The sequence below is a fragment of the Larus michahellis genome, chromosome 8 (assembly GCF_964199755.1).
Source record: "Larus michahellis chromosome 8, bLarMic1.1, whole genome shotgun sequence".
Lineage (NCBI taxonomy): Eukaryota > Metazoa > Chordata > Aves > Charadriiformes > Laridae > Larus > Larus michahellis.
In genome coordinates, this window is record NC_133903.1 from 4,399,867 (window position 1) to 4,421,524 (window position 21,658).

Genomic DNA, 21,658 nt, shown 5'->3' on the forward strand with positions numbered 1-21,658 from the left:
CGCCAGCAGCGGAGAAACGCTGGGCGAGCTTGGAAGTTGTGAGTCAGGTTTCGGGGTGAGTGCAGCTGCCCCTGGAAGCAGGGATCCCTCCCCGGCTCTCCGGGAAAGCTGCGGAGCATCGCAGCCCTTGGGGGGGATCTAGCCCCGGCATCATTAGGATGGAGAGGTGCGAGCGAGAGGGCAGCCAGTGGATGTGCGGAGCCCGGGGCAGGCTCCTGGATGGGGAGCAAATTCTCCCTTTCCAAGAGGAGCCAGTGCCCGTGGGAGAGACTGGTGTTAACTGGTGGGTGATGGCGGGGGGGGATGTCCCCCTCTGGGGTGTGTGGCGAGCAGTGCTGACCCTCCGCTTGGTCTGCCACAAGTTTGCCTCCTCCCTGGCCCTGGCATCCATCCGCCCTCAGCAGAGGCAGCCATGGGGGGGCTCAACATGTATCACCTGCACGCTCGGCCTCCACAGGAGGGGAAATGGCAGGGCCAGAGCGGGCGTGCAGGGCTTTACGCTGAAACCGCTTCGGCGAGACACTGGCAAGCCCTTCAGCCAGCGCCACCAAGCGCAGGGCTGCCGTCGGCCACCTCACCCATTTATTATTTTTTTTTTTAAGGAAACTCCAGCTTGGAGCTCAACCCGTCCCCGACCTCCCGAATTTCCCCATGCAGCTGGTGTGAAGGGCAAAGCAGCGCTGCCCCCCCCACCGCCCCCGGCAAGCTGAGCCAGCAGATGGCAATGCCATCCGTGCACTGAGGTGAGACGGTGCTCAGCGCTCCATCGCCGTGAGCAGGGGCTCGCTGCAGCTGGTTGAGCCGGAATCGATGCCACGCGGGGCAAGTCAGATAGAAAATGAGTTTATTTCCAGATGCTGCAGGGAAACTCATTTTGATTTAGCAAGCAGGCAATAGTGAGGTATCTTGAGGTTTTATTTCAATCCTACTCCACAGAAAACAGCATTCACTAGCGTTATCTTCCTTACGTTTGTTTTTAATTTGACCCAGTACTGTGTTAAATAGAAAATACTGATTGAACAAGAACGGACGGTGAAAAACACGAGATGCTAAAAAGTTCCCCCAAACCCTCCTCCGCAGACACCCTGAATGTTACGAGTCATTTAAAATTAGTATAAAATAGGAGGACTAATCCGATAACCTGCTCTGTGCCTCCCACCCTGCTTTGCAAGGGAAGGATTTGGGAAGCAAGAGAGGAGAGGGCACTTCTCAATTACAGAGGAGCCCCCCCAGCAAATCCAGGCCCAAGGCAGGGTGGCAATGTCCCCAACAGAGCCCGGTCACCCATTCCCACCCGGGCATCTGCCCTGCCCTGGGTTTTCAGCAGGGAGCTGAGATGAAGTGGCCTCAGAAAGGTCCTTCTGGCACCTCCCTGTGCCTCGGGAGCACCCGGGATGGATTTAGGGCTGAAAGCCCCACTGGCTTCCGAGATAAATCCCCTGGGATGAAGACTGGATAAAACACGATGGTTGTCCCTGGGTGTCGTCAGCCCCTGCCCGGGGACGTTGGCCCAGCAGCTGGGACTGCTGTGTGCACGGGCTGTCCCCAGGGTGGTTCCCCCATGGGATTTAGTGATGGAGGCGGGGAGACCTGGCCACACTGAGCTGCAGTTGTCACCGTGCCCCACGGTGGCTCTGGGAATCCGGTCCCCTAAACTCGGTGAAAATTGAAGCCTGTGTTTGTAAAGCACTGGTCGTTCTCCAGGTGCTTCACGGGGTCCTCACATGAGCCCTGTGAGGTAGGTCAGTGTCTTCACCCCCATTTTATAGATGGGGAAACTGAGGCACGGAGAAAGGTAATGACCTGCCAGACAGCAAAAATGGCAGCTCCCACTCTGGGACCCCATATCCCACTATTCCAACCCCAAACGTGCTCCACCAACTGCTGGTTACTCACAGCTCCTCCCTCTCCGCCCCTCCATCTGCGGTAGGTGATGGAGCAAGGGCTGGGATGTGGGGGCCTGGGAGAGGGAGCAGCAAAGACCAGGCTCACATCAGGTCACTCACCCCCTGTCCCTAGGACCACCCACCACCCCAAAGGCTGTTTTGGGGTGCCCCAGGCAGAGACACACACACCCCCCACAGTCCCATGCCAGGCTGGGGGGCCGGGCGCAGCACCCAGGGCTCTTTATAGGAACCTTCTGCCTATGGAAGTGAAAACCCACCGGATTTTTTTGCCGACCCGGTGAGCCCAGCCACCGCGTCAGGAGGTGATGAGTATCTGGACGCTTTCTCTTTGGTAATTTGCTGCAAAATGGCACGGCCCTGGGGAGACGGTCCTGGGGTGCCGCACGCTGGGGGGACCCTAAGCTCTGCGGGAGGTGGGACAGAGCCGGGAGCTCGTCTCCTTGGCACACTGCCGGAGAAACAGGAGATGCGGGACAGTGGCCGTAAATCTCCTTCGCTTGCCACGTCACGCCAAGACTGCTGCAGCTGCGATTAATCAAGAGGCCGAAGAGAGGTGATGGAAAATCGATGCCTTTGGGGGCTCCTGGGGAAGGGCTGAGAGCGGCGCCGCTCTGCCACCGGCTCCCAGCACAGACCCCGGCACACACCAGACCCTCCCGGCTCCAGCAGCTCTGCCGGCATGTTTGGGAGTGGGACTGGGTGTGGTTTTCCCATTCCGGCAGCGTCAGGGCTGCTCCTGGTGGCTGGGCAGGCACTCCATGTCCCATTATCCTTCCTCGAAGAGCACCGTGTAGCCGTGGTTAGGGGTTTAAAAACCAAGCATCACTGGGACCTCCCCATCACAGCTCACCTCCCAGCATCACGCAGATGAATCCCTTCCCTGTGGCATTCCCAGGAATGTCGGAAATCCTCCCAAAAGTAGGTTTAAGTCTGCTACTGAGCAAGAGGGGCTCATCAATGGAATGGGAGCAGAGAAGGCAGGCAGCCCCTTGATCCCAGTCCAAGGAGGTTCGCTTCCCTCCTTGGAGGAGAAAGTAAATCCCCTGGTGTGGATGGGCTGACCCCAGCCAGGGGGATGCCGGGAGCCAGACCCCCTGCTCTGCTCCCCATCAGGAGAAGGCACGCGTGTGGCAGAGCCTGGGAATGGGGCCGTGCTTCGGGGCTGCCGCCAGCACTGGGACCAAAGAGGAAAACGTGCCCCAGGGACAAAATGTCCATGGGGGCTTCAAGGGCCCATCCAGGAGGGACATACCAAGTTGCGCATTTAATACTGGCTTAGAGAAAGGGTTTTCCAATGCTCAGGGGTTCTGGGAAGCCCTGGAAGAGATTCAAGTTTCAATCTCGTGTAAGGCTTTGTTGACTCTGGACCTTCCCATCAAAAACTTGGGAGGGGGCAGTTAATGCTGATGTGACTTAGGACCATTTAGGAGCCAAGCGGGTGGTGTGGGGGTGCCGATGTGTCCCACTCCCTGTCTAGGGAGCCCAGGGGTTCCACGTCTCTCCCCCCATCCCAACTCCTCCAGTCCCCTGGCTGGCCCCTGCTAAGTGCTCCGGTAGCCTAACCCAGGGCGTCACTAGCCAGGGGTGTGCGGGACCAGGTCCCCAGCTCCCGCAGGATGCTCGGGGTCAGGCGGGTGAGCGAGGCCTCCCCAAGCCCTTGGTGAGCGGTCGCTCCCCTATCGCCTGCAGCCCGGTGGTCGGTCACCCTGTTACGAAACCTTTGCTTAAAAAACATAAACAGTTCCCGAGGTTAAAAAAGAAAAATCTGTTTAAAATCAACCTCCAGGATCTCCTGTCTGTGCAGGAAGGGCACCGGTGGCTGCTGGCTGTGGGACGAGTGGGTGGCTTGGGGGGATCGCATGGTGCAGGCTGCCTCCCTGCTCCCCTCCACGTCCCCACGTGCCAGTTGGTGGAAGTGATGTCTTTAAGGCATCTACCGAGACGTTTTAGCCTCCAGTGTGCCGGGCCGGTAGAGGTACCTCCAAATGGCATAGTAGTGGATGCCAGCTCCGATGGCCACGAAGAGGTGCCAGATGGCATGGGCGAAGGGGATGCGGCCGTCGCTTTTGAAGAAGACCATGCCCAGGCAGTACGAGAGTCCACCGGCCACCAGCTCTGGGAGGCCATCCCTGTTGGGCTGGGAGCAAGCAGGGAGGTAGGGCTCAGTGGTGGCCGTGGTGTCCCTGCCCTTTTCCTACCATTCCATCAAGGTCAGAAGCATGGTCCCAGCTGCAGGGTGCAGGCAGGACCCTGGCTCTGCTTTCTGCTGCACCCTCCCCTCCAGCAAGGCAGCGGGGGCCCAGCAGCCCGGCTTTGCTGGGAGGGTTTCAACCCAATGGAGCCCAGGCAAGAGGTCTGCTGGAGATGCACGTGGTATCTGCTGGGCACCCAAAGGACTTGCAAAACCAAGCCAGGCCACATCGTATTTGGGCATGGCTTTATCCATCACACACCCTGGACTCCGCCAACCCACCAGAGACAAACTAGCCCCACTGGGAATTGTCCCTCGCGCTGAGCCCACGTGCTTTCCAGCAGTGGCTTACCATGGAGAGAATGACCAAGGCAGGGAAGAAGCCCATGATAACGTAGCACACCAGCTCCACCAGCTTGTACCTGCAACGGATAGAGAAGCTGCTTGGAGGCAGGTACAGAGGGAGCATTGAGTTTTATGTGTGTAATGTCCACTGCCATGCTATAGGAAAAGGGAAGGAGGTGCCATCACGGCGGGTCCCATGTCCTCATGTGCGAGCCACACCACAGCGGTGGGGTGGCACCCTTCTCCAGGGGTGATGGACCCCCACCTTGGCTTAGGGAGCTGCGAGCTCAGGGCCAGGCGCTTGGGGCTTCAGGGAGCCATCTGGGGCCTTTTGCTTTCTATTTGGTGCCACCATGTGGAAGAAGCAACTCATGGCAGCACTCCTTGCTCCCACGTCTCTTGTCCCGCATCCCTCCTCCCACATCCCTGCCACCAAAGCTTCTAAAACCAGGGTGCGGATGGGGAAGAATGTGGTCCAAGGAAGTTCTCCACTGTCAGTTGACCAGGAGGCTTCCCAGGGACCCTGTACCCATCTAGCTAGCTACCTCCATTCTTCTTGCTCTCCCCTGCAGCTCAACTATTGTCAGGGCATTAAGAGGAGCTGGCAGAGCTGAGCTGGGCTCTGCGAGACCCACCATCGCGGGGCCAGGAAAAGGCACTCACCGTTCATGGAAGAAGAAAACATACACGGTCCCGATGGATGCCATGATCCAGATGATCCAGCGCATGTGGGAGGCCCAGGGACCCAACTCCCGCAGGTTCAGCCTGCAAGAGCCAGGTCTGCAGTGAGGTGGGTCTAGGGCAGCACCCCGGTCCTGGCTGCGGGCAGCGAGGTGCCAGGGAAATGCTGCCTTCACCCCCATGGCTGTCCCACCAAAAGGTCCTCCCAACTTGTCACTTCAACTTAAAGGGGTTGAAATCTATAGGATAGGAAAGTTTTGTGAAAAGGGGTAGGGTACAGCCTCCAGCAGAGCCAAAGCCGGAGAGGGAAACCTTATTTGTTGGAGCTGGGCTGATTTTCTCCCCTCTAGTGGGGCCAAGCAACAGCTCCCACCCACCGGTAACTCACCAGGGAGCGTATGATGCCGCGATGAAGAAGTAGATCACCATCCTGTCGAACATGTGCAAGCAGTGCTCCACAGTCCTGCGGGACAGACAGCCAGACGGGTCACAGCCTGCGGCACCGGGGGCCTCCGGACCCTCTCCCCCTTCCCGAGCCCCAGGCAATCAGGGCTGGTACCTGAGGTGCCTCTTCTTCCAGGAGATGGTGTGGAAGATGGTGGAGACGATGAAGAGGCTGGACAAGCCCAAGCCATAGATCCAGGCTGAGATGGTTTCCCACTGGTCGTCGGAGAGGATGTAGAGGATGGAGCTGCCAAGGATGCTGGGAAGGATCCAGAACTGGAAGGGAGATGCAAACCTGGTTTTGACTTCTGGGTTTCCATGGAGCAGCTACAATACAGTCTCTGCTTTTCCTTTTAGGTGTTTCTTTGGCTTCTGCTCAAAGCTACCACCCATAAGGGGCAGACGGGCCACCCACACCAGCCAGGAGGGTCTCTCCCTGCGTGGTGCAGCTCCAAAATAGCTTCTCCAGGTGGAGACAGGGAGGAGGAGGAAGGCACAAGGAGGATGGCTACCTCCGAGTCATCTCCCAGGGCTTGGAGTGAGAGCTGCCAGCTCCTGAGGGAAACCCTGATGTGGGGAGCGCTTGCTCCTGCCACCACGTAGGCAGCCCCATAGGGCACCTGTCACCATTCCTGCTGTGAAAAACACTCCATTTTCAGGGAGCTTTGCAAAGTATTCCTGCTCCACTAAGCTCACGGCTGGCTTCCCCAGGGACAAGGGACCACGGTGAGTGAGAGCGAGGGAGATGCACACCAGCTTCCCAGGGCAGAAGGAGGGAGAGCATCCCTGCTCCCCGGCAGCACCTGGGGCACATCTGCCTCATCACAGCCCCGAGACCCTCAGGAGCTGCTCCAGGGCTGAACACAGACATTTTCAGGTGTTCCTTGAGGTTCCTCAGGGGATCCCCAGAGACCTGAGCACCATCCTCCCTCACCCTGGGACAGAGACAGGGACTCACTGCGTGGGTGGCACAGTTTGCCGCGTGCTCGTACTCCGTCGGCTGGTACCTGCAGTTGGACGGGACACGGTGATTCATAAACCTGCAGCGAGAAGGACGGGGAGAAACACGCTCAGGGGATGGGGTTTGGGGGAAAGCCTTTTGGGAGGGGTCTGCACAGGGACACCCACCAGCCCCAGCGTGGAGCCCCACCTCAGCTTTGCTCCAGCTGCCCCTGCAGAAGTGACCCCACACTGGGGACAGCTTGTCCGTCTGGCTGGCCCCAAATGCCAGGACCCCAGGTCTTGTTCAGCTACGGCTCAGGCTGAAGGCGCTTGGAGACCAGAGGGCAGGAGCCAGCTCTGCCTGCTGCTGCGGGCAGGAGAGGGCAGTGGTGGGAAGGATGCAGGGGAAGCTGCTGCAAGGATGGATCGATAAGGTATGGAGCATCTCCCGACCTGTCCCAGCATGGGGCACAGGTGACAGTCAGCAGCATGTCTGCCTGCCTGCTCTTGTGACACCGGCACCTCACACCACCTTCATGTCACAGGCGGAAAAACTCAGACACCACGTAACGACACGATCTAATTACAGCCCATCCGCCCCAGAGAAAAGGGACCAGCACAGCCCTGGCAGTGGAGAAGGCGGCATGTGGCTGCGCGTCCATGACCCATCCAGTGGTGACACCCTCATGTCACAGCAGCGTGCCCGGCTCCGACAAGGGTATCCCCATGATGCCTTTGGTTTCTGGGTACCACCTGCAGCTCCCCCCTACCCACAAGGGCCACGTGTGGTGCCAGTGGAAACCCCACCGCGCTCCCTTGGAAACCTGTAACTTTATTTCTGTTTCTCTTGGTCTGAGGTATCAGCTTGCTCTTGGCGTTTGGAGGAACGTATCGATTTCCCCTGTCGGATCAACACACAGCAATAAAAAATAGTGTCAGGCTTGGCTAGTCCACTGCTTGGTACGTGACACGGTATTAAGAGGCAAATTAAATGTGCATCCGTGGTAACAGGTTGGAGCAAAGCCTTGCTCAGCATCCTCTTCTGGCAGGGCCCGGCAGCGGAGGCTTAGCAAAAGGAAATAAGGAACAGGCAAGGAGATAGCGATCCTTCCCTGCCTGCTCCTGGTAATCAGGGGTTTAAAGACCTTTTCTGCTGCGGCTCAGGTCAGGGCGGCCGAGCCGAGCGGGCGCCGGTGGGGCTGCCTGGCAGGACCTGGGCTAATTGCTTTCTGACCCTGTTTGCTCTCGGCTCCGGCACCATCTGCAGCGCGTTTCACAGCTCAGCGGCGCCCGGCGAGGGGGCTCGGGGGCCGGCAGGACCTTGCTGCTGGGCGCAGGGTGACCCCTCGGCTCGGGGCACAGCGAAAGGCACCAAAAGTCCCCTCTCCCCGTCCCTGAGCCACCCACGCCCGCATGTACTCCTCTGCCATCTCCTGCCTGCTCAGCCCCACCGCCTGAGTCACTCCCTGCTATTAAAAGTGAGCCAGGATGGATTAAATATCTCAAAGAACACGGGTTTGAGCATGGGGGGGAGCGTGGCCGCAGCAGGCTCGGGCATGCGAGGCGTTCCCCAGCAGGCTGCGGTGACAACCCACGCAGGGACCCTGTCCCCAGCCCTGCCCTGGCGCTGCGGGAAGAAGCGTGGTCATTATGACCCAAAAATGTCGTGAATTAAGAGGGGGAAGTGGAGGGGATTAAGCTCCTACCACTCTGCAAATCGAGGACCCATGCTGGGTAAATCAGGGCTTAGCAAGGCTGCATGGCAGGGAAGCAGCCCGGCATCCCGGGGGACACGGCTGTGCCCGGCGTGCCATTGCCTCCATCCCAGGTGGTACCAGGGATGCCCTCCCCATCCCACCGCTCCGGCCACGAGGGCTGGCCAGGCTCCCCGCGCCGGAGCCATGTCCCCCTGGCAGGAGGACATTACTGTCCCCAGCGTTGCCAGGAGACTGTCCCCAGCTCCCCTTTGCTTTCTGCTTTCCTTTCTTTTCCCTTTTAATAATAAGGCAGCAGGGGGGGGTGGGAAGGCCAGACATCCCTCGTGACGTCGCGGTTGCTGAGGAAACATGCACAAGGCCTTTTCCTTTAATTTATTTGTTTTAACAAAGCCCTGCACCGTCTCCCCTCTGTTCTGGCGGTTGCTGTTCAGAGCAGTAACAGGGAGCAGCGACGGGGCCGGTTCCCACAGCCCCCCCACGGGGACCGAGGGGCACCTGGACCCTTTGGGAAGGGATCTCTGGGGTGCAAACATCCCCCCTAGCTCTGGTACAGGGATGGAGAGGCCAGGAAGGGCCACCCCTGCCATCCCTGCGGGATGAGGTCAAACAGCATGCGTGTCCCTGAAGCCCAAAGCGGTGGCACGCTGCAAACACCTGCTTTTCCCACAGGGAGAAATAGTCTTGAGGAGGATCTTTCTTTTTTTTGACCTGGGGAGAGATTGCTCTTGTTTTCCTGCCCTGCTTTCCATTAAGCATCACCCTGTGAAGGACGGGAAATAGAGCATCGTGAATGCGGGACCTGGCTGCAAAGTGCTGGGCCAGCCTGGGCACAGCCGGGCCCTCCCGGAGCGGCCAGCGTTGCAGTTTGGGGCTAGTTGGGCACACTTTGGTGCTCAGGAGAAGAGCTGTGCAAACAAGCATGGGAGCAGCCGGAGTTTGCGCTTCTCCTGGCAGGGCAGGACGAGTCCCTGGCTGCCCTGCAGCATCTTGCTCCCCAGAGAGGCCGTTTCCCCACCTTCTCTTCTCTCCTGGGACTGCATCTCCCTCCCAGACCACCCTGGGATGGCAAGCATCCATCCAGCTCACGTCGTCGTGGGTGTGGGACAGGACATGGGGAGCCCTGCATCATTCCCAGCCTGCAGAAAGTTGCCATACCGGTGAGCAAAACCAAGCTCAAACCTGAGCTGCAGCCCGGACAGATGGATGGACACGCTTGGAGAGGGCACCCACCACTCTCATTAGAGCTAATGAAAGCCCAGAGCAGCCGAGAGCCCCAGGGGTGGCTGCGGCGTGATTCCCAGCCGCGGCTCTCTGCGACTGGGGTCGGGAGAAGGGGAATTGCTGGCAGCCAGGCAGAGCTCTGGGGTTTTTCAATGCAAGAAAATAAGGAGAAGAAGAGAAACACCTCCCCAGACTGAGATCTGATCCCTGCAACAAGTCTCCTTGACTTCAGCCCGGCCGGCTGAATGCACGATCATCGCCAGCTCCGTGTCATTGCACCCATATGCCTGGGGACACGCTGGCGGTGTCCCTGGGGTGGGAGGAGACGACAATGGCTTGTCCCCAACAGCCTCCAGCGTATGCTGCCACCTGCCCAGGGACCCAGGGAAGCTGCAGTGATGTGTCTCGCTCGACAGGGCCGGTCCGGGAAGCCGCGGGCAGGTGATGACACACCGTCTGGGTGCTGCAAGGCATTTTAGCAGGTGCTTTGGGATTGCAAAGCCCAAGAGACACAGAAAAGTTCAAAACCTGCACGGTAGCAACACGAGCACGTTCATTTTCTAAGGATGCTGCATGGGAAGCAGAGACCCGCGGGGCTCCCGAGCAACTTTTTCTCTCAGTCCCATTCCTGGCAGACGCTGGTCACACCGGCTGTATGAAGATGGGCGTCCGAGCAGGGGTTATTCACTGCAGCCCCGGGCTTTTTGCCTGCCCGGCTTGTGCCTGCTTCTCCCTGGCCCCTTTCCCAGGGAGGGAGACTGAAAAGGGCCAGTGCAGCAGGCTCCGGCCGGGGAAACAAAGAGCCCCTTGTCCCAGGCAGCCGAGGCAAAGTGCAGAGCTGCCTTCCCAGGCTTGTTCCTTTCTCCTTCTCTTTCTCCCACTCTGGTTTGTTTTTTGGTTGGGTTTTTTTTTTTTTTTTTTTTGTGGCTTTGGGGTGGTTTTTTTTGAGTTTTTCAAAGACTTTTATCCAAGAACAAAGTTCTGACCTCAAAAATCAGGCAGACCTGCCTGGCTCTTGCTTTGCCAGGGTGGGGGAGAAGAAGGGGATTAAATTACATTATTCCTCGGGATGGCTCATGTGTGAGCGTTGGAGCATCCGAGCTCTTCTGAGGGCACCAAGGCAAGGTGCATTGGCCACTCCATGGGCACCACGCACTCACACGGGCAGAGCTGTGGGACACTTTGCAGGAATGCTGTCCCCTACATACACCGGGGGGGGGGGGGGGAACAGCCCCAATGGAGACCCAGGCCAGGGTGCCATTTGGAAAAGGTGGGGTTTAGTCCTGCCTTCGACACTGACTCTCTGGCCAGCCTCTGCCACATCACTTCATCTCCCTCTCCAAGTGAGGATGATATTTTTGACATCCTTTAGGCAAGCTGGTGGAAGGATAACATGGGGAGGGTGTAAAATCACCACTGAAACACGGACGGGGAGGTGCGAGCTGGGGGATTGCCTCTACTGCCATTGAGCAGCTCATCCCTGCTCTTGCAAGAAGCCGGTCCAACACCTGACACCCCCAACCCTGCTATAAACCAGGCTATATACATGACACATGGCTGTGTATCTGCGCATCGCTGAGGCCGTGGCCACGGCTGTGACACTTGAAGAGTCACCACGTCCCCTTCACCACCCGTGAAACACTAAATGCTGGAGCCGTGTTGTGGCACTGTGGGGACGAAGGAGCAGCCGGCGTATTCAGGGTTGCTCCCAGGTGATGTGAATCTCCCCAGACCAGCTGATCTCTACAGGTTTCACCTGTGAACAGCTTATAAAAGGGCTGGGCTTGCTCAGCATCTGGCCTCATGTTGTTGGAGACAGGGTGCTGGTTTGCTGTGCATCCACTCTCCTGCCCAGGGAGCTGGGTTGTTTCCAGGCTGTGTTCCCTGCTGGGCGGCTTCCTGGAGATTTGGCTGCAAAATCAGAAGATTTCCCCTTGTGACTGGGTGCCACAGCTGGCTTTTAAGTAACAGAGGAGCTGTTGAAGGATTGTATCCTGATGGTGGCCTCTTGTCACAGAGGAAAGATAAGGTTCAGCCTCGAGGAGAAAAAGGCTTGAGGGAGACATTATCACCATGTTCCAGTGTTTAAAGGGTGGTTACAAAGGAGATGGAGACTCCCTTTTTACAAGGAGTCACGAGGAGAAGGCAAGGGGTAATGGATACAAATTACTCCTGGCGAGATTCCAATTGGACACAAAAGGAAAATTTTTCACCACGAGAACAATCACCCATTGGAATAATCTCCCCAGGGAAGTGGTGGATTCCGCATCATTGGACACTTCTAAGATTCAGCTGTACAGGTCATGGGCCACCTTCTCTGGACCGTGCTTTTGCCAAGAAAGGTTGGACCAGACGATCCTGAGGTTCCTTCCAACCTGGACTTCTACAACAGAGATAGTTGGATGCTGACCAGCGGTGGTGGTAAGTCCTGCTGGGGCCCTTTGGGTTGTCCCTTGGCAGAGCAAGTGTTGTGATGCCCGAAGTGACGGTGACAGAGCAGATGTGTCCCTGCAGGGCAGACTGGCCCCAGATGCCTCTACGGTGCGTGCTCTGGGTTTGCCCTAATGAGCCCTGTGGCTGCATGCCCAGTGCAGATGCCAGGGCTTGGTCCCCAGGCTTGTGCTCACGTGTGAGCGGCTGCGGACGCACCCCTGTAAGCTGGGGCTTGGCGTGTGCTCAGCTTCTGACCCGTAATCCGGTAATGCTCCAGCTGCAGCCCCTGCTAAGAGGCTTCATCCCCTTGAGCTCCTCCGCGGCTCCTAATTAGCTCAGTCCCAGGGAGCTGCGTGTGACGGTGTGCTGCAGGGCCCCGAGCGCTTATGGGACAGGATGCCAGGATGCAGGAGACAGATCAGGACCACAGAGATGTGCTCAGCCACCCCCACCCCCCATCCCCCCTCCTCAAGTGCAGGACAAATTCTGCAACTCCATGATGTGGGAAAGGCTCAGCAGCCCTCCTCTCTCTCCCCATGGTTGCAGCTCCTCGTGCGGAGCCCCCAGACTCTGCAGTACTATAAAGTTGCTTTATCCAGCCCAGGAGCACAGGAGAAATCCAGCTTTTCCTTCCTACCCGTTGACACGGGAGAATTTGCCACTGGGAAGCAGAGATGCGAAGGCTCAGGCTGATGCTGCCCAGCGTTGCCATCTGCAGAGCCACCCACACCGGCATGTGTACGGCTGCGCGGCACCCCGTTAGGAGCTCAAACCTCTATTTCCATGCCTGTTCCTCAGCGCTTGCATGCTCCTACGCGAACATATGGCACTCCTGGTTTGGAAAGCTGAGCCGTGCGTGCTGTAAACTCGCGGGTCGGCTCCCTGGGCTGGGGAGAAGGGACAGCCAGGAGAAGCCTGCTCCGTGGGATACTCCTTTGACTCCAGTCCATCCCACGTGAGAAGCAGCAAGATGGCACGGCATTTTCTTTTGTGCTGCTTCCTGGCACCGTGCAAAGAGCTGGCAGCTTGGGTGGGGAGAGACCGAGGCAGCAAACTGAAGGGCTTTTCAACTAAACCAGCATCTCTCAACCTTTCTTATGGGTAAATTAGCGGATCACCAGATTTCTGGAGTAACCTGCCCAGAAGGCGCTGGTGCAAGCCTTGCTTCCACAAAGGAAGTCAAAAGGGGCTGCAGATGGAGTGCCCGTTTATCACCTCTGATTACCCTCCTCCCAGTGTCGCTTGCTCCCAGCACTCTGACATGTGGAAACACCCTGGGCTGGCTGTAGACCATCCCCTGGCACTATATAGCCTGCACGCCATGAGAAATGCTAAACAAGTCCGCTTGCTGGCTTAGAGATGCTCCTGGATGGGGACTGTGTGCTCAGCCATGTCGATGCTCTACCTGCCCTGAGCTGCAGGCACAGATGTCCCCTGTGAAGGGACAGGGAAGACCCCAGCATATCCTGCTGCCACAGCAGTGGGTACACGAGGGGCTGAGGCTGGCGGGGGGAGGCAATATGCTGCTGTTATTTCCCCAAACACACCAGGGACCACACCAAGGGTATGCCCAATTCCTGTTCTTTGCTCCTCACCCTAGCAGAGATGAAGCACGGGAGGGTCCAAGCCAGGCTGGGTGCAGGCATGGACCATTTCTGCACCCATGAGAGCCTATATATATCTAGCAGGGCTTGGATGGTGGGTGGAAACTCAGCAGGTCATTCCCAGCAGGGTTACAACTGTCCGCGTTCCCATCCTCTCTGCAGGGATATTTGTTTTTCTGTCCAGCAGGATCTCTGCTCTTTATGTAGACGGTATCTCAAACTCTTCCAAGGCAATTCATGACCCTGCAACTACAGCAGAGCTGTTTGTTTATTCACAACAGATGGGATTGGTGAGTGTTTCCCAAATTACTTTCTGAGCTGGGACTTCTTGTTTCATTTGGTACTCGTGAGACCTCCAACAACAGCTGATTAGTCACAAAATGACTCTGATGTCCCAGGTGTTTTGTGAATGTTAGGAGGACTGTTTCCAGAACTGAAAATTCTTTATTATTCACTATTTGCCTCTTTGGAAAGTCATTGTGCGTGTTCCTCACTGCCTTGCCTGCATTGGCCTGAGCACAGAAGTTAGTGGGATAAGTCCTGAGCTGGCTCTGCCGGCTTAAACTCTGGGACAGCCTCAGGTGGGCAGGACTGAGCACAACCCTCTGCCTGCTGGCAGAGGATTTGGGCAGTTTTGGGGGCTGGAGCCTTCCCAGTCTCTGACCCCAGCTGCCACCAGCTCTTTGGAGACCCAGCTTCTGCCGTGACATTATGGGAGCAGGTCATGGTTTCTCAGGTCCATAAGGTTTCCCTATAGCATTCCCTGAGAGACAGAGAGAGCCTGGCCCTCACTGGGGATTCCTGGATGCTACTGAAGTACAAATGATACCTGTAAATTCAGCAAATGCCTCTGGACAATGAATGCACAGGAGGAATGTTAGGCGTTTCACCAGCCAGGCGAGTGGATACCAGGATTTCAATTAGTATCATTACCAACAGAGAGCAGGGCTGCGTCTGCTGCTGCGGTACCAGCCAGTGCTGCTGAGCACAGCAGAGGAGGGAAACTCCTTGCCCCTGACCTGCTGATCTCTCGCTGCACAAAATCCTTTCCTCGGCAGCAGCCGAGGCACAGCCCGGACTGTGAACTTGAACAGGATCACAGACGTGGACCCAAACTCTCCTGAAGGTCAGTGCGGCTCAGCCCAGCTAAGCGGCACCTGAAGCAAACACCGGGAGCATGATGCTTGTAGTTCCATGCTATCGTGAGAAGTTGTAGTGTATCACATCGAGCCCATCGGACTCTGGATTTTCACTGCATGAAAATGTTGAGGTTCAATTTCACCTGGAGAACCCCGAAGGGGCTCCTGTGCACGTGTTTGGTCGTATCTCCTCGGCCTTGCTCAGCCCCTGCTCTGGCCGTCCATCCCCTTGCAGCATCTCTCTGGGCACCCAACCTCCTTTTGCAGCTGCAGCCAAGCACCCTGCAAGAGCAATGAACTGAAAGAACAGTTGTGCTCTTTTCCCTTCCCTTCCATAGGAGTTCTAGCTGGTTCGCATGGCTTTGTCCAGCTGTGGAGCTGGGTGCGTGGGAAGGGAGGCGGAGGGGAAGACGAGCCTGGGAGCAATCCTGGCAGAGCCCTGTTTCTCGCATCCACTGACCTGCCGCGCTGGGCAGTGGCTTGAATTTCTCGTGCATCGTGTTGGCCGCTTCCTCATGAAGCTGGCCATAGTGAGCTGTGCCAAGGAATCACATCAGGCTGATATCCAACACCAGCTGAAGGAGGGAAAAGACCATCAGGCATCCGCTTCCCGGGCGGCCAAAAGACTATTCTTCCCCCAAAAGCATGGCACTTGGCTTGCCAACTGCTGTGTGTCTCCAGTGTGGTGATCCCCCACCTCAGCCTGTCCTGCTGGGTCCCCCGACTCTCCCAAAGGAAGGAAAGGGGCAGTATGAGGGGAAAACCCCATGACAAAAGATGGCAGTTCATCAACTCTGAGTACTTATTGCCTTCCAAATACCCGGCTCCAATGATAACTGCACCCTGGGCTTCTGAACCTACATGAGATTAATCCTACCAGTGCTATTTTAAGAGGCTATCTGAATCAAACTGGCCCCACAGAGCAACCAGTATGGAATTGGTCACTGACATCAGGTGATCTTGGTTTTCCCTAGGTATTTTGGGGGCCTCCACATCTCTTGGAGGCACTGCCATTTGCAGAAAGGGAATCTGCTCAGCTGGGGGCAGCCTGGCAGGTCTTGCTGGGGATGGTGGGATGGGGATGGTGTTTGCATGGTGAGGAGCCCCAGCCTCTCGAGCAGCTCCGAGCTGCAATGTCAATGCTGAAAGCGTTTCCCTTCTCTCTGCTTCGTCTCACGTGGGCTGTGGGGGAAGCAGAGCTCTTGGAAAGCATCTCGGTGTGTGTGGGAGCAGGTGAGGGCTGCTCGTGCTTTCATCGCAAAGCAAAGAGGGACCAGATCTCCCCAGTGCGGTAGCTCTGCTCAGGCTGTCAGCCTGGCATTGCTTTTGTTGCGTGTGGGGTCTGAGCACCCCAATGTTTCCTCTCACTCCTGTTCCTGCTGGTTCTCCTCTCCATCTCTTGCCTGGAGATGCTGGAGGAGGTGAATGTCTCCTTGCTCAGTAATTACAGGTGCAGGGGGCAACAAGGAAGGTCTTCCCAGATGCCATTCTCCAGACTTGGAGGATTTGCTTTTGAGCAAGTGTAGAGCTCAGATCTCCATCCCCTCGTGCCACTGAGGAGGTGGCAACATCTACATCGTGGACACCAGGTAGGAGCGGACAAGCCTGGACCACGCATCTACAGAGGCCCCTGCTCTCCCTAACCTCCTGCTGTTTCTGTGCTGAGAAATTAATGTGGATTTTCCTGGCTGCTTCTCTTTGTGACTCTGCACAGGGCACGACAAGCAAACGCAATAAGATTTAGAGGTTTTTACATGAACAAATCAAATCGTGAACTGCTATCAGTTAATTAGGATGATTCAGTGCCCTGCGCAGCCTGCAGCTCCCAGCAAAGCCCTCTCCATGGCTGCTCCGGAGCTGCTGAAGCCAGCCAGATACAGCAGCTCCCCGCTTAATCGTGTTTCCTTACAATTACGGCTCTGGATGGCCAAAGTCCGGGAAGCATCTTGTGTCCCTGCAGGGAGATTGGGGCTGAGCCACAGCCCCATGGTAGCTATGTGGGCAAGGGGCACCGGACCATGTTTGAGTGAAAAAGTGGGCCAAAGCGGGGTCAAAGCCATCAGTGAGGTGTAAGGAAGGGACTGGTTACTGGCTCGGTGTAACCTGCCTGATGACACTCAATGAGGATGCGATTTTGCACCCATCTGTTGCGCTGGGGGGAAACCAGCACCGATTCGGTGGAGGAGGAAAGGAAAGGGTGGAGCGAGAATGGGGGAATAACTACCTGATGGTTGGATAAAGCAGGAGGAATCACACCTGCTTGCCCCCTGTAACTGCACGCTGCTGCCGGCGTCGTGGCTGGATTTGGCCTGTCGGGCAGGAGGTGGATGGCGCTCGCCATGACGCAGGCTGTCAGGGAAAGCCTTGCGGCAACAGCACACCGTAACTCCCTTTCCCCACGGTGGCAGACGATGGAAGAGCCTCCTGGACCCCGCAGCAGAGCAGAAACCACCGACAGCCTCACTTATAACCACAACCTGCTCAAACAGCATTGCTGTGCGTCCCTATTCCCACCACGGCGACAGCCCCCCCCCCCAACTTGCTTTCTTCCCCTCCACCCCAGCCACGATGCTCTGTCTCCGAAGCCCAGCCGTGAAGGATTCGGGGACGTCCCCGTGCCCCTCCAGCCCCAGGTTTTCTCCTGGCAGTTCACAAAATGCTCCTGCATTGATTGCTGCCTTTTATCTCTTTGTTCAAAGCCCGGTGCCTTTGCTGCAGCTTTCACACAACAGGTCTTTCATCACCGCGCTGGTTTTTATTTATTCCTTTTGGCGGCTGTATTGATGGCCAAGTTCCTCCTTTCTTGGTCCTCACTCAAAATTAGATAAAATGACATTAAAAACGAAGCTGTTCCAGGCTCTTCCACCACAAGGAAAACTTTCTGATTTTTTTTTTTTTTTTTTTCCCAAGGAAGGCCACAAGGAAGCCTTTTTCATCCTCTGAGAAGAGGGTGCATCACAAGATACTTCTGATGCCTTGAAGGGTATGTGTCACCGTGAGCCCTGTGGCTCCTGCTCACACCAGTCCCTGTTGCAGAGCCCAGTCCCAGTTACTTGCAGCCCAGGGAAGCCGACAGAGCATCTCCATCACAAAAAAAAAAAAAAAAAAAAAGGAGTAGCTTTCAGGGTCTCTTTGGGGATATGCCACGGCAGAGCATTTTTGTGGAGAGGAGAGCTGGTGTGCACGGAGCGCGGGGGGGACGGGGATTAGCCAACTGTTATTTTTAAGCACTGGGCTAAGCGGATCTCTGCGGTGATGTAGGCAGCTCTGGGTTAGCATCTCGTGCTGGTGATCGCCTTGAGGTGAAAGCCAAGGGAGCACCCATCTCCTCCTGCTCCCCGTCCAGCCCTGGAACCCAGTGGGAGGTGGAGGATGCCCTGCAGACCTGCCCCACACATGGGCTCTGTCCCTGCAAGGCACTCTGTCACACCTCATCCCCATTTAACAAGTTGTCTCCAGAAAGGACAACAACAAAGTCTGATAATTTTGGATAAATCAAGCAACAATCAAGCAACAGGCTGGCACATGGGTTCTGCTGGGGGATGAATGAGGTGGGGGACAGCCCCTGCTCTGCTGCTCGGCTCCCAGAGAGCCTCCACACCCTGCTGTGGGGTAAAGGTATGGTTTTCCTCCTCTGGGGGGACAGAGCTTTTCTCGGCTCCATCTCCCCTTGTCTCTGTTCTCTGTGTGCCAGCTGGGAAAAACAGGTTTGAATTCTCAGCTTTCACAAGGAGTTTTGGACCAAATGCATTGTGTAGACCTGCTGGGTACCTCCTGCATCTCCCCCGGGTAAAGGTTCTCAGGAGGCAGCTACAGCATCAAAATAGTCTTTGAGAGGGTGCCCACGTTTCAGGCAGCTTTTAGAGGTGCAAGTATGGATTTTCCCCATGGGACGCCTGGGAGGAGAGGAGCTGAAGGTTTGGGGGGGGTGGGAGGGAGATGATTTAGCCCAGGCAAACATCCCTCAGGGATGCTTCTGCCTGGAGCAGGCAAGAAATGCCATCACCACTCCTTTCCAGACAAGTTTTTCTCTGGTATCTGACTCTTAACAGGACCACTGGGAGTCTGACAGTGGCAGCAGCAGAGATGAATGCCCCCAGGAACTGTGCCAGCCTGTGGGACCCTGCACAGCCACAAAAACATGCCCACCACAGTCACAGGGAGCTGGGAGCAAAGCCTGTCCTTGGTGACAAACTGGGCACCCCCCTGAGCCCCCTCTGGCCATGCATCACCCAACGCTGTGCAATCTGACTCATCCTCGGCCACCCAGCGTGCCGGAGGGCTGCGGGCAGCCACTGTCCCCGCGTCACCCACCAGCTCCCTGCCGAGGCCACATCTGATCCCGCAGCAGCATGCATGGCCGAGTGCCCTCTGACCCGTCCCCAGTGGTCCTCAGGTTTCCCCCTCCACGGGCAATGCCATGAGGTTTCCTAACACACCTGAGCTGTTAAAACAAGTTCCTGCTGCTGCTGGAAAACCTCCCTGGGCATTTCACGGAGAGGGGAAAGAATCCACCACCGGTGCATCCCATAGGAGCCCTGTGGAGCCCCCAGGTCCAGGCTGGGGGAGCCACCCCGAGGGGTGGGTGCAGCAGAACCCAAGGCAACGTCGGTCCTTCTGCGGAGGGTTCATGACTGGTGGTGGGGTCTGTTCCTGCGGGGAGCTGGGCTCCTGATCCCCCAGCAGCAAGAAGACAAGGGTGAAGTTAGACCCAACGGAAGGCAGCGAGGGCTGCCAAGGATGCTCAGGATCCCTTCGGGATGCAGAAAGGCACATGTAACCTTCTCCCAAAAGCCGAGCCCACACCTGCCCTGGGCTTTGGGGCACTCAGCAGCTTTTGAAGGTCCCTTCGGGCTCCATCCCCGCAGGGGCAGGGGCAGGGGCTCCGCAAGCACCCGGGGGTCGGGGACCGCCGCACCGACGGCTTTACCTGGCGTAGCGCGTCTTCTGGAAATCCAGGAGCCGGGACGCGAACATCGCGGCAGTGCCATGGGGGGGTCCCGGGGGGGGGGCGGCGGCTGCTCAGCCCCGGGGTTGGGGAAGGGGAGGGAGGGAAAGTGCCGCCCCGGGGGGAACCGGCACCAACTCCGCGGGCTCTGGCGGGGCGGGGAGGAGAAGGGGCGGCCGGGCCGGCCCAGCCCAGCCCGGTCCCGGCCCCCTCCCGCCCCCCCCGGCTGCTCGGGAGAGCGACACCGGGAAAACAAAGGCGACCTCCGGGAGGGGGGAGCCAGCCCCGCTGCCGCCCTGAGATCTGCAAAAAGGAGGAGGAGGAGGAGGAAGAAAAAAGGGAGGGGAGGGGGGGGATCCCGTCCAACTCCGCCCGGCCACAGCAACCTGCACGATCTCCCTCAGCCTCCCCGGCAGCTTTAAGCACAGCTAAAAATATTCCCCACCAACACACACATCCCCCCCCCCGCCGCCACCCCCGGAGGATCAAATAGCAGCAGATTTGAATTGAAAATGTGATTAAAGCATGGCGGGGGGGAGGGGGGGAGCGCAGGCTGTCCGCCCGCTCCCCCGGCCACGCTGCCCGCGGCAAGGTCCTCCGGGAGGGGACACCGAGATGTCCCTGCCCGCACGCTGCCAGCCCCAGGGCAGGGCCAGCCCGCCCCGGCCTCCCCAGGGAGTTGCTTTGTCTGGCTTTGCTTTTATTTATTTGATTTTAATGCTTTTTTGTGTGTGCTTTTTTTGTTTGGTTGGTTTTGGGTTTTTTTTTTTCCTTTATTTTCCAGGGGCCCCCGGCAGGGGTGGATGGCTCTGCCCCAGCCCCATCACTGTGGGGTGTCCATCCCACCATCCCTCCCTGCTCGGGAGAAGGAGGGAGCAGCATGACAGCAAGGCAAGGACTGGAGACCCCAGGATCCTCACCCCATCTCCATCCTGAGCCTTCACCCCTCTGTCACCCAGGGAGGCTCTAGCAGGTGAGATCCCAACGTAAATCTGAGGTTGGGCAGCTCAAAGATGGGCTGTAAATGACGATGGGGGCTTGTCTGCAGGCAGATGGCCACATCTTTGCCCACCCTGTGCCACAGACTGCAGGAGCCTTCAGGCCAGCAGCTAAGGGACAAGAAAAGTGACGTAAGGCCAGCAGCAAATGGAAGAGGAGAGCCCTGGTCTCCCCAGTGCAACCTCTCCTTGCTGATGCTCTAAAAACATTGATGGGAGGAAGGTGGAACAGCCGAGGACACCTCGACACAAATGGATCATGTGGCCATTTCCATAACAAATCACACATACATCTTCCAAAAGCCAAAACAGACAAAAAATTAAGGGGTCCCTTAATCCAAGGCATGAATTAATCCTGGCACCCTCTGCAACCCCTTCCAAAAGCAGCTCATCTCCTCCGGGGATGCAAAAGGAGTGATGCTCTGGGCGCAGGCTGCGTTGTGGAGTGTCCTCAACACACACAAGAAGCACCCCAGTTCCCTGATGCCGGGACCTGGCAGTAGGGTCAGCCTCCCTTCGTGGATGGAAGATGCTGTCAGGGACCAGGCTGGTGACAGTGAGATTCAAGAGATATGTGGGGAATAAAATAAGCCTCATCTTTGGTAGGACCTTCCCAGCTTAACTGGGACAGCCAAGTCCTGGCTGAGAGCGACAGGTCCAAGCTCAGATGCAGAGTGAGATCATCTCCAAAAACCTCTCCCACGCTCTGCCACTTAGCCGGGAAGATTTTTTTCAAGTTCCTTCCCCAGCCTTCTAGAAGCCAAGGCTTTGGCAAAGGCTATTTCATGATGCGCGTGCCCTGCTTTACCTTTCTCTGGGTCTGAACAGGGAAGGGAGAGAAAACAGCGATAAAATGCATTTAACAAAATAACCCCCATCCCTGAAGCCCTCAGCCCGCCACCGGGGGTGCTGGCAAGGGACACCTGAAGTGAACCATCAGTCCCGAAATAGATCCGTCTCAGAGGGCAAAAGGCAAATTGAATGAAAAATAAGTTACTATTTTTGAAGCCTGAATCCAGTTGTTATGGCAACCAAAGCCTTGCGCATGGTGCTGGGGAATGGCTCCAGCCCCAGCGCTGCCTCCAAA

General features: G+C 57.2%; 1 protein-coding gene across 1 annotated transcript; it reads right to left on the bottom strand.

Moving 5' to 3' along the window:
- Positions 1-319: 319 nt before the first annotated feature.
- MMD2 (monocyte to macrophage differentiation associated 2) lies at positions 320-20,646 on the bottom strand. The gene is made up of 7 exons (XM_074596599.1): positions 19,556-20,646; positions 6,527-6,608; positions 5,684-5,844; positions 5,513-5,587; positions 5,107-5,208; positions 4,451-4,520; positions 320-4,044 (listed from the first exon to the last, which is right to left on the bottom strand). The coding sequence occupies exons 1-7, from the start codon at positions 19,600-19,602 to the stop codon at positions 3,841-3,843; spliced, it is 741 nt and encodes a 246-aa protein (XP_074452700.1). The 5' UTR covers positions 19,603-20,646; the 3' UTR covers positions 320-3,840.
- Between the last annotated feature and the right edge of the window lie 1,012 nt (positions 20,647-21,658).

Excerpts from the sequence above, each read along its gene's own strand:
- MMD2 (XM_074596599.1), bottom strand. The coding sequence starts at position 19,602 with ATGTTCGCGTCCCGGCTCCTGGATTTCCAGAAGACGCGCTACGCCAG. Across the intron at positions 5,845-6,526 it reads CAAACTGTGCCACCCACGCA|TTCTGGATCCTTCCCAGCAT; the intron begins GTGAGTCCCTGT and ends TCTCCCTTCCAG. Across the intron at positions 4,521-5,106 it reads GTTTTCTTCTTCCATGAACG|GTACAAGCTGGTGGAGCTGG; the intron begins GTGAGTGCCTTT and ends TATCCGTTGCAG.